The sequence below is a fragment of the Bidens hawaiensis genome, unplaced genomic scaffold (genome assembly GCF_021521415.1).
Source record: "Bidens hawaiensis isolate Kalapana, Puna unplaced genomic scaffold, B.hawaiensis_p1.1 tig00024652_1, whole genome shotgun sequence".
Taxonomy (NCBI): domain Eukaryota; kingdom Viridiplantae; phylum Streptophyta; class Magnoliopsida; order Asterales; family Asteraceae; genus Bidens; species Bidens hawaiensis.
Window position 1 is genome coordinate 258,840 of NW_027493902.1, and position 12,699 is coordinate 271,538.

At 41.4% G+C, this 12,699-nt stretch overlaps 2 protein-coding genes and 2 pseudogenes across 2 annotated transcripts; all 4 read right to left on the reverse strand.

Moving 5' to 3' along the window:
* LOC143569805 (uncharacterized) lies at positions 1–1,482 on the reverse strand (annotated as a pseudogene).
* Positions 1,483–2,125: 643 nt separating this feature from the next.
* On the reverse strand, positions 2,126–3,767 carry LOC143569806 (uncharacterized; annotated as a pseudogene).
* Positions 3,768–7,534: 3,767 nt separating this feature from the next.
* LOC143569807 (26S proteasome non-ATPase regulatory subunit 13 homolog B-like) lies at positions 7,535–9,740 on the reverse strand (the record flags this gene model as incomplete). The annotated part of the gene is made up of 5 exons (XM_077055628.1): positions 7,535–7,720; positions 8,339–8,438; positions 8,517–8,713; positions 9,139–9,210; positions 9,288–9,740. Coding segments are annotated over 5 exons (1,008 nt in total), but the record flags the coding sequence as incomplete, so codon positions are not given.
* A 520-nt stretch (positions 9,741–10,260) lies between these two features.
* LOC143569816 (uncharacterized) lies at positions 10,261–11,682 on the reverse strand. The gene has a single exon (XM_077055633.1). The coding sequence runs from the start codon at positions 11,680–11,682 to the stop codon at positions 10,282–10,284; it is 1,401 nt and encodes a 466-aa protein (XP_076911748.1). The 3' UTR covers positions 10,261–10,281.
* Between the last annotated feature and the right edge of the window lie 1,017 nt (positions 11,683–12,699).

Genomic DNA, 12,699 nt, shown 5'->3' on the forward strand with positions numbered 1-12,699 from the left:
TCACTTCAAAACGTTGTTCCTACGCAAAGGGCGCGCTGGCTTTCTAGAGTAGCAAGAGTTCCACTCTCTTCTGTCCTGAGAGTGATAATCCATCAGATAATCCGCAACATTCTCCTCTAAACCCTTCAAACCATTATTATTGTTACCACAACAATTTCCCATCTTCCCGCACCAATCACCACCTTCACCGCAACCGGAGTTCTCATCAACCACATGTTTCTTATTATCTTCTTTTTCCCACCAACCCGGAAGATCACCAAGAGCAATTTCCGCTTCAAACAGAGTCAACAACGGCTTCACAAACGCGTCTCCCCAATCAATCGACAACCTAGGACATGCAATTTGAATCTACGCATCAACCGATTCACCTAACAAAGCTATTCTCGCAAGCGACAGCTCCGACATTAATATAATCGTCCACGATAAAACTCTTTCCTCCATCTTCTTCTCCAACCGATCGAGAATCCTCGGGTTCCTTTGCCTCGCTAACGTCCCCAACACAATCCCAAATTTCTCGCACCATTCGCTTTCTACATCGCGTTCTTCCTACACTCTTTCATCCCATTATGATCATACTCTTCCAAAAACAACGACCCGATATACGGATCGTACCGGAACGCCTTAATCCCCGGGTTCGCAATCATAAACGCTTCCAAATGAAACCGACCGTCCGCACAAATACTAAAACAACTTCCCTTACATTTACATTATCATTTCCATTATTAAACTGACTCGTTTGTATAGTAGGTGCAGTACACCCCAAGACCTCCCAAAACCCTAAACCCGCAACCTTCCAATTCCGCTTTCGCAGCCCGAATCGCCGTCCCAAACTGTATCGTGCCCGCAAGCACAACCTGAATCGAATCAAATGCTTTGAAGTTTAATTTTACGGTTTCGATTAAGCGGTGGACGTCGATTTTAATATCAAAGAAGACGTAAAGGCATGGGATGACGGTGTGGTCGACGGGGACGAGGCAGCTGTGGCCGTACTGGATTAGTAAGTCGGCGGAGAGAGCGGCGGTGGAGAGGTCGTAGGCGCAGCAGGCGCCGTAGGTGACGTCACCGAGGATGAAGCAGGTTTCGATGTCGGCGAAGGTGGTGAGGATGTCGGAGATGACTAAGGAGTACATTAAGAGGCCTTCGGGGAACTGGAGGCCAACGCGCTTGGCGCGGGTGGATTGGACACGCAAAATGGATTTGTGGATCTCTAAGTTGTAGTTGGAAGGGAGGAGGGAGATGGCGGCGTCGAGGGATGGGTTGTTGGTGATGGAGTCTGGGATTTGGTTTTTGATGAAGCGTTTTGGTTGATGGGTTTGGGTGGCGATGGTGGGAGTTGGAGGTTGGATTCCATGACGGTGGTGAGGTGAACGGATTTGTGGTGGTGTTGGGGGGTTTAAGGAGGCTGAAAGTTAAGTTAGGTTTAAACTCTGGTTCTATCAAACGAGGCCAGGAGACAGACGAAGCCCCTACCGGTCCACCCATTGAGGGATTTCCTGGATAAAACCCGACTCCCACGCCCGCCAAACGGCACGACAGCGAGGAGCCAGTAAAACCGGGTGAGATCAGGACTCGAACCCTGGGAAGCCAGGGTCATCCCTCATATCTCCCAGATGGAAAAATATGAGAAATAAAGAGCAAGTCGGATGGAAATATTTTCCTTTCTTTTCTTTTCTTTTATTTAATTGAACTCGAGAATAGAGCAAGCGTAAGAGATACAAAGATGGGAATTTTATTAGTTGTAGGGGCATTTTAGTAAACGACACAGAGGTTCATAATATTAAAAAAACGCCCCTCAAACTGATCGTAGATACAATCCTATTTTTTACATCTTACACTTATCAAACTATAGTTATGAAACAGAAGAATAGAGGTTCAGTAAATAACTTGTGACTTCCTAGTAATACTAACAAGCAATCAAAATCTTGGTAGTAAAGCCACATTAAAGGAACAAAATTTAAAGGCTACAATGAATCACAAATATAATAAAAACACAAAAACATTCAGTGCACCTAACAATATCAGCACAAAGTATAGAGAACTCACATGGATGCAGATGCAGGGCAGAAATTAATAAAGAAACCGCCTCGATTTAGTCCGCCATCCGCATCAACGACTGCATTTCTTGTATATAACAAATCAAAACATCTAATCGATAACTTATCACTTCAAAACGGTGTTCCTACGCAAAGGGCGCGCTGGCTTTCTAGAGTAGCAAGAGTTCCACTCTCCTCCGTCCTGAGAGTAATAATCCATCGGATAATCCGCAACATTCTCCTCTAAACCCTTCAAACCATTATTATTGTTACCACAACAATTTCCCATCTTCCCGCAGCAATCACCACCTTCATCGCAACCGGAGTTCTCATCAACCACATGTTTCTTATTATCTTCTTTTTCCCACCAACCCGGAAGATCACCAAGAGCAATTTCCGCTTCAAACGGAGTCAACAACGGCTTCACAAACGCGTCTCCCCAATCAATCGATAACCGAGGGCACGTAATTTTAATCCACGCATCAACCGATTCACCAAACAAAGCAATTCTCGCAGGCGATGGCTCCGACATTAAAATAATCGTCCACGGTAAACCCTTTCCTCCATCTTTTTCTCCAACCGATCAAGAATCCTCGGGTTCCCTTGCCTCGCTAACGTCTCCAACACAATCCCCCAATTTCTCGCACCTTTCGCCTTCAATATCGCGTTCTTCCGACACTCTTTCATCCCCTTATGATCATACTCTTCCAAAAACAACGACCTGATATACGGATCGTACCGGAACGCCTTAATCCCCGGGTTCGCAATCATAAACGCTTCCAAATGAAACCGACCGTCCGCCACAAATACTAAAACAACTTCCCTTACATTAACATTATCATTTCCATTATTAAACTGACTCATTGATATAGTAGGTGCAGTACACCCCAAGACCTCCCCAGCCGACAACGGCTTCGCCTGCGGAACCAAAACCCTACCCCGCAACCTTCCAATTCGGCTTTCGCAGCTCGAATCGCCGTCCCAAACTGTATTGTACCCGCGAGCACAACCTGAATCAAATCAAAAGCTTTGATGTTTAATTTCACGGTTTCGATTAAGCGTTGGACATCGATTTTAATATCGACGAAGACGTAAAGGCAGGGGATGACGGTGTGGTTGACGAGGACGAGGCAGCTGTGGCCGTAATGGATTAGTAAGTCGGCGGAGAGGTCGTCGACGCAACAGGCCCCGTAGGTGACGTCACCGAGGATGAAGCAGGTTTCGATGTCGACGAAGGTGGTGAGGATGTCAGAGATGACTAAGGAGTACATGAAGAGGCCTTCGGAGAACTGGAGGGCGACGCGCTTGGCGCGGGTGGATTTGACGCGCCAAATGGATTTGTGGATCTCGAAGATGTAGTTGGAAGGGAGGACGGAAATGGCGGCGTTGAGGGATGGGTTGTTGGTGATGGAGTCTGGGATTTGGTTTTTGATGAAGCGTTTTGGTTGATGGGTTTGGGTGGTGGTGGTGGGAGTTGGAGGTTGGATTCCATGAGGGTGGTGCGGTGAACATCTTTGTGGTGGTGTTGGGGGGTTTAAGGAGGCTGAAAGTTAAGTTAGGTTTAAACTCTGGTTCTATTAAACGAGGCCAGCAGACAGACGAAGCCCCTAGCGTCCACCCACTGAGGGATTTCGTGGATAAAACCCGACTCTCACGCCCGCCAAACGACATGACAGCAAGGAGCCGGTGAAAGTGGGTGAGATCAGGACACGAACCCTCGGAAGCCAGGGTCATCCCTCATATATTTTTCAAAAAATCGGTTCCTACCCGGAACCGTTTCCAACCGGATTTCGGTTCCTACCCGAAATAACCGGTTCCGCCGGTTTTTTTCGAAAAAGAGCCGTTGTAACCGGTTTCAATGGTAATATAGCCGTTGGAACAGGTTTTTGAGCTAAAAAAACTATATAAAGGGTTGTATGATCACTTGGTTTACCACTCCAACTCAAAAACATCAAAAAAACTTATCGGTTTACACTTTACACTCCAATTTTTTTTATTTCTATTTCACCACCACTTGATAACTAGTTATTATGGCAAGCCAAAACAAGGGCAAAAGAAAGGCGGCGGCTACCGATTCCGTTTTTATTGACCCGGTTCGTGTCGAAGATGACACCGGAGTTGCAAAGATCCTCCCTCATAACCGCAACGAAGAAGTATGTCGGTATTGGGATTTGGTTGAGTTGCTTAATGGAGACGTTAAGGCTCGTTGCAAATTGTGTGGCACTTATTTAAATCATGATTCAAACTCTACTTTAAAGAAGCGCATCAAGAATAAATTTGCAAGGCGTTGAAAGAAGTTCCCGCCACAGTCCAAGCCGAATTGGGTAAAGATGGGGTAATATTTCGTTACAACGTGAAAGCGATTCACGATAGGATAGCGAAGTTCGTTATTCAACAAGGTTTGCCGTTAACCACTTCGACAACCCTCAATTAACGGCCTTGATTAGAGAGACTCTTCAACCGCCCTACACCCATGTAAGTCGTACCACTCTTCGACGTCATTGTCTAAAGTTGTGGGAATGTGCCAAAAAAGATTTAATTGATTTTATTGACACTTTACAAACGGGTGTCAACTTAACTAGCGATGTTTGGTCAGCACCCCATGGGTTACCGGAATCGTACCTTTGTGTGACCGTGCATTGGATCGATCCGGTATCTTGGCAAATGATGAAACGCACCATCATATTTGAAAACTTTCCGTTTCCACATACCGCCGAAAAATTGTTTGAAATTTTGGATGAGGTAATAACCACTTTTAACTTGAAGAAAATTTTTTTTTTCAATGTCGTTTGATAATGCATCTAACAATACAAAAGCGGTAGACAAGTTATATATAAAATATACACCACTTTGCTACGGAAAGTTTTTTCATACTCGATGTGTTGCCCACATTATCAATTTGGTTGTTCAAGATGGTCTTGACAACGAAACCATGGAAGGCGGTTTGAGATTATTTAGGTTGATGTTACAAGATATTTTCAAAAGTGAGAAAAGAAGACATCTTGAATACAAAAACTATTGCAAGTCGGTTGATAGAAAATATTTGCGGCCGAATTGGGACGTTCCAACCCGTTGGAACTCGACTTGTAATATGCTCGCTTGTGCTTTTTCCCAACAACAAACTATACAAGCGTTTCATAGAACGCTTGTGGATCGTTGCGAAGCCGATATGTTTCCAAACGGTGCTTGGGATAATATCGGTTACTTCTTGGAGTATCTTGATGTTTATAAAACCGCAACAACTAAATTGTCGGGGGTTTACTATCCTACTAATTGTTGGGTTTTGCAAGAATTATACAACATCTCCTTGAATTTCAAAGAGTTTGAAAACAAAAATGAGCTTTTCGAGAACATTGTTGACCCAATGAAGAAGAAGTTCCTAAAATATTTTGAAGGAATACCACCCGTGTTTACTTGTGCCGCCGCTTTAAACCCCTACATAAATGTTGCCGGGGTTGAGGTGTTGATCGAGGAAATATATGACAACATGGGTGCACACGAGATCGATCCGATGTCGTCGACGGAAGCAAAGGATTCTTTTAACAAATCCCTTCAAGAAATCTATGACCATTACTTCAAAATTTATGGTCCAAGCTCAAATTCGACTTTTGTGAGGCAAGCAACATCAAGTAAGCCATGCATTGACAAGCTTATAAACATGATGAATGCGGTTCGTGAGTCGGCGGCTAAGCGGCAAACGGGTAACACACCAACTAGTGAACTTGGGCAATATAGTGGAGCAAACTATGGAGAAGGTGCGGTCGAGGAAGTTCGCAACCTTGACATTTTGGCATGGTGGAAAGGAAAGCCAAACGAATTTCCTATTCTTTCCGCCATGGCTCGTGACTTGCTAAGCGTCCAAGCTTCAACGGTTGCTTCGGAATCGGTTTTTTCACTTAGTGGAACGATATTATCGATGCGAAAAACCAAACTCACTCCCGAGTCCTTAGAGATGTGCATTTGCCTAAAGGATCATTTGGACGCGGTGGATCGCATACAAGACAAGACGAACTTTGAAGACGAAATACCACTTGAACGTTCAATTCAAGAGATGGAAGAAGAATCTTCGAGTGAAGAAGACGAAGTCGTAGAACTCGACTAATTTTAATTTGTATTTTTTGTATTTGTTCTAGTCAAATGTATTATGTAACACGAATGAATTAATTAATGTAACAAGTTTTTTAAAGTGTAACTTATTTGTGTTAAATAAAAAACTTGTCTTAAACACTTAAACTAACTTTTAAACATATACATGATTATAGAACAACTAGCAATCGCTTCATTACACAACGAACATTATTGCAAAACAATTAAGTACAAACATTATTAAACATAAAAATAAAAATAACAAACATTGTTCGTTGTTTTCATCCTACCATCTACGACCATCAAGCTTTGTTACCGGCGGTGGGGGCTTGACTTGTAGAGCCGGATGACTCCCCGGCTTCTCCTTTTTTGGCATCCAAATGCTTTTTTTCCTTGCAATACTTATTGGTATGCTTTTCGAATTGTGGAATTCGATGCCGCCTTCAAAAACTTACCGCAGTATTTGCAGCGCGTCATCTCCTGTGTGTCGGTCTGACACACAGGTCATAGTGAACCCAAACCTTGGGGCATCTCAGGGTGTCGATAACCATAACAACTTCGTCGTTGGTTGCCATTGGTAATGGTAAGTGGTTTAACAAGTAATGGAAGTGTTTAACAAGTTAGGGGAGTTGGTAACAAGTTCTAAACCTAATATGTCTATATATAGTAAGTGGGGTGGGTATAAATATTCAAAACCGGTTCCAACGGTCTAAAAACGGTAATATAGCCGTTGGAACCGGTTTCCAACGGTCATGTATGTTTAAACAAGGAAAACCCGGTGGAACCGGTTTTCGGGTATAAACCGGACCCGGTTCCTACCCTACCCGGTTCCACTGGTTCCTGATATTTGCCTACCGGGTCGGGTCCGGTTCCTACCCGGTTCCTAACATGAACCGGTTCCATTTTGTACCCGGTTCTTAAAAAACCGGTTCCGGGTTTTAAAAAAACCCAATTTGTGCACGTCTACTTACAGATACCCCACATCCAAATGAGATAGGAAAACAGGTCAATAAGATGCTCTTAACCAGATGACGTCAAGATCTTTTAAAATTAAGCAAGCCAGATTCAGGTTTAAACAAACCCGAACTCGTTTATTTACGTTTCAACTATGCTACATAAGACCATAAGTACATATCATAGTATGTCCCTAGATGGTGCATTATTTCTACAATAAAATGTAACAAAGTGAAACAGTAGATCATTGATAAGCTTAAAACGATTTGGGTCCAACAAACGTTCCACAACGATTCTTTGTGCTTGCAGTCTGGCATCAAAGCAAAAACGAAAACAAATAGGTATCTTACACAAACTTAACCCACCACACAATAACTTCATTATCATCATCATCGACACAGTAACAAACTATCCTCATTAGTATTACAAAACAAGAAACAATATTGTCGAAATACAAAAACTTAAGATGCAACTAAATCCGGTGTTTCTGCTTCAACAGATACCAGAGCAGTGTGTACTTTCCCAACCCAGTTGTCCAACCAATCACGCAAAGATTTGATTTGACTTATTCCCAAAACTCGAGGTTGCACCCATGACACGTAAACTGTTCCTTCAACTTGGTCAATTATCCCCTCAATAAGATGCACCTGCAATATACATAATCCGTATCCATAATGAATAATAAACTTAAAATTCCCATTTATAAGACCATGTATTTATACTCATTCACAAATTCATTATTTATTTTTTTTGTGTCGCCTCACGCATCTACTATTTTTAATAGTCATGTTCGTGATTAATTTTACAGGCTCGAGCCCAGCTCAGATAGTTTTACTACTACTTAACTGCTTTATTGCATATACATACACACACACACACATATATGTATATAATTTATTTTTATAATTTTACGTATATACATGATTCATGAACATTTTATTATATTATGTAATAGCATTTATTATGTAAAAATAAATTATATTATATTAAACAAAATTGTTACTATAATACTATTATGTACAAAATAAGCTCATTTAAGCCCGCAAACATAACCAAGCTCGGTATATGAAGCTCTGGCTCGAGCTTGTTTATTAAAAGAGCTTTTAGCAAGCCGGTCTCTAGCAGCTCACAAGTGGCCCGGCTCGTTGATACCCACACTTGGTACATGTGTCGCAACTCGCAACAGCCTATTCTATTCATTATCAATTGCCATTTTTAGGTTGGACAAGAATGATATTCTATAAATTAAGAAAAAGCAGACCTACGGATAAACTCTTCATGAGAAGATATTCAACATCTTCAACTGTCAGTTTAGTCCGTTCTGCAATGATGGTCAATGGAATGGTTCTGTCATCTGATGGCCGACTGCATGCACACAAAGAATGTATTAAAAACAGCTTCTGTGGTTAAAATACGCAAGAAGTTTGCAAAGAGATTAGAAACCTGAAGATAATTTCCATCAAGCAGAGAATGTTAATCTTTTCTAGAAGCTTCTTCTCATTCGCCACCAAAGCAGGCTGGGCGTTCAGTGACGCTGCATGAACACGGCATAACTCTTGATAGCGAAGAAGATCTCCAGCGTTGAATGCTTCAGGAATATAGTAGAGCCATTCAACCTTTGTCCCAAGTAGACTTTTAATCTGCACATGTTCAAATTAATGTAATTACCTTTTGAGCTCGTAAAGGAATTTCATTACATCATGTGATTAAATAAAATAACTTCCTTAAAACTTCCAGGTCAGGTTTTTACTCAGAGGGTTTTCTTGAGCTAATAATTGCATATGCACACATGTACATAGCGGTTGAATGCGTAAGTTGCCAATACACACAAACAAATAGGATATTTCTCCTTGAGACTTTAGAAGCTACAATGAGGGTTTATATCCTAATCACATATAAACATAATATGTAAGCTTTTGGATAGCATGTAAGTAAAATTTATTATAGACCATAGGTTAGTATTCAAAAATCATCAATCTAAATAAATGTGGTTTGAAGAAAACCATGTTGTAGAGCACATAACAAAAGGAAAATATCATGTCAAAAGGTAACAAGTGGTACTCACTATTGGATGTGCAAGTAGTTCTCCAAAGTTGTAAATGTTATCTCCCAATAAAGACAGATCAAACGCAAGATCCTGTAAACACAAACATAAATCAGTAAAATAAAAGTTAAGAATCAAATGTTTAAGTAACTAATTTCATTGAAACACACCAGTTTAAATGAATCTGAGAGAGATTCCACCGAGGTGTAGGCCAAATAAAGTAGAGAACTCTTGTAAAACTCAGCAAACTCTTGGCGAGATTTATGGTACTGAGACGACACCCAATAGTAATTAGCATACACAGATGGGTCAAAGTCAGTCATGCTATCAAGGGTACTCTTCCCATCATCTAGAAGATTCTTGCACTCCTTTTGATCGCCCTTTTCAAGATTAAAAGCTGCTATTTGCATCTTAATATAAAGGATTGGTTCCTCTATGCGCGACTCTTTTGTAGCTCTGAGCTTTTCAATCACTCCTTCAAGATAGCTGATGGCATCAACTTTATCTGAGTACTGACGAGACACTATAACAGCAAAATGTGCAAGCTTGAGAAGATTGATCTTAGTCTCAAAGTCGGTGATAAAATTATTATATAGCTTTATGAGAGCATCGCCAGCCTCAAATACAATTAACAAAGGAGTTCATGAGCATAAATGTGAAACTAAAAAATAAAAAAGAGAGAAATAAAGCTTATTTGTATTTTTTAAAAGCTGCTAACAGTTAACTGTCAACCTGAAAAATCAAAGAAGAAAGTGCAAGAAGTGCATGAGTATGCGTTACTAACTACCAAGTACTAACTTTAATAATATTGATTTGATTTTAGAATATGATGATACCCAAACGCTACAAATAAGCTTACAATGAATTGTATCTGTTTACATTGATTGGTTGGTTGTTCCCATGGTTATGAATATTTAGTGCAACCAAACCCAAAATATAAGAAGAAATAGGATGAAGGAGGTTTTGTTGAAACTAAAAACATTGTTTTAGCATATGGACTTGCATATGGATGTGCTAATTACTTGAAGGTAAAACATTGTTTTGGTTAAAGTAAATCAGAACTACATAGTTTTAATTAAATTTCTTCAAACAAAAAGTCCGCCATCCGCATCAACGACTGCATTTCTTGTATATAACAAATCAAAACATCTAATCGATAACTTATCACTTCAAAACGGTGTTCCTACGCAAAGGGCGCGCTGGCTTTCTAGAGTAGCAAGAGTTCCACTCTCCTCCGTCCTGAGAGTAATAATCCATCGGATAATCCGCAACATTCTCCTCTAAACCCTTCAAACCATTATTATTGTTACCACAACAATTTCCCATCTTCCCGCAGCAATCACCACCTTCATCGCAACCGGAGTTCTCATCAACCACATGTTTCTTATTATCTTCTTTTTCCCACCAACCCGGAAGATCACCAAGAGCAATTTCCGCTTCAAACGGAGTCAACAACGGCTTCACAAACGCGTCTCCCCAATCAATCGATAACCGAGGGCACGCAATTTGAATCCACGCATCAACCGATTCACCAAACAAAGCAATTCTCGCAGGCGATAGCTCCGACATTAAAATAATCGTCCACGATAAACCCCTTTCCTCCATCTTCTTCTCCAACCGATCGAGAATCCTCGGGTTCCCTTGCCTCCCTAATGTCCCCAACACAATCCCCCAATTTCTCGCGTTTTTCGCCTTCAATATCGCATTCTTCCGACACTCTTTCATTCCCTTATGATCATACTCTTCCAAAAACAATGACCCGATATACGGATCGTACCGGAACGCCTTAATCCCCGGGTTCGCAATCATAAACGCTTCCAAATGAAACCGACCGTCCGCCACAAATACTAAAACAACTTCCCTTACATTAACATTATCATTTCCATTATTAAACTGACTCATTGATATAGTAGGTGCAGTACACCCCAAGACCTCCCCAGCCGACAACGGCTTCGACTGCGGAACCAAAACCCTAAACCCGCAGCCTTCCAATTCCGCTTTCGCAGATCGAATCGCCGTCGCAAACTGTATCGTGCCCGCGAGCACAACCTGAATTGAATCAAAAGCTTTGAAGTTTAATTTCACGGTTTCGATTAAGCGTTGGACGTCGATTTTAATATCGACGAAGACGTAAAGGCAGGGGATGACGGTGTGGTCGACGGGAACGAGGCAGCTGTGGCCGTAATGGATTAGCAAGTCGGCGGACAGAGCGGCGGCGGAGAGGTCGTCGACGCAGCATGCGCCGTAGGTGACGTCACCGAGGATGAAGCAGGTTTCGATGTCGGCGAAGGTAGTGAGGATGTCGGAGATGACTAAGGAGTACATCAAGAGACCTTCGGGGAACTGGAGGGCGACGCGCTTGGCGCGGGTGGATTGGACGCGCCAGATGGATTTGTGGATCTCGAAGTTGTAGTTGGAAGGGAGGAGGGAGATGGCGGCGTTGAGGGAGGGGTTGTTGGTGATGGAGTCCGGGATTTGGTTTTTGATGAAGCGTTTTGGTTGACGTGGTGGTGGTGGTTGGGTTTGGTTGTTGGTGGTGGTGGGTGGTTGGAGGTTGGATTCCATTAGGGTGAGCAGAATTGTGGTAGTGGCGTTGGGGAGTTTTAAGGAGGATGAAAGTTAGGTTTAAAGTTTGTTTTTTGAATCGGTGGCGAGCCGGGTAAATAGTGTGATCGTGGAATAGAGTGGTATTTTGTCAACGGGGTCAATAAGATGCTCTTAACCAGATGACGTCAAGATCTTTTAAAATTAAGCAAGCCAGATTCAGGTTTAAACAAACCCGAACTCGTTTATTTACGTTTCAACTATGCTACATAAGACCATAAGTACATATCATAGTATGTCCCTAGATGGTGCATTATTTCTACAATAAAAATGTAACAAAGTGAAACAGTAGATCATTGATAAGCTTAAAACGATTTGGGTCCAACAAACGTTCCACAACGATTCTTTGTGCTTGCAGTCTGGCATCAAAGCAAAAACGAAAACAAATAGGTATCTTACACAAACTTAACCCACCACACAATAACTTCATCATCATCATCATCATCGACACAGTAACAAACTATCCTCATAATCGAAATACAAAAACTTAAGATGCAACTAAATCCGGTGTTTCTGCTTCAACAGATACCAGAGCAGTGTGTACTTTCCCAACCCAGTTGTCCAACCAATCACGCAAAGATTTGATTTGACTTATTCCCAAAACTCGAGGTTGCACCCATGACACGTAAACTGTTCCTTCAACTTGGTCAATTATCCCCTCAATAAGATGCACCTGCAATATACATAATCCGTATCCATAATGAATAATAAACTTAAAATTCCCATTTATAAGACCATGTATTTATACTCATTCACAAATTCATTATTTATTTTTTTTGTGTCGCCTCACGCATCTACTATTTTTAATAGTCATGTTCGTGATTAATTTTACAGGCTCGAGCCCAGCTCAGATAGTTTTACTACTAGTTAACTGCTTTATTGCATATACATACACACACACACACATATATGTATATAATTTATTTTTATAATTTTACGTATATACATGATTCATGAACATTTTATTATATTATGTAA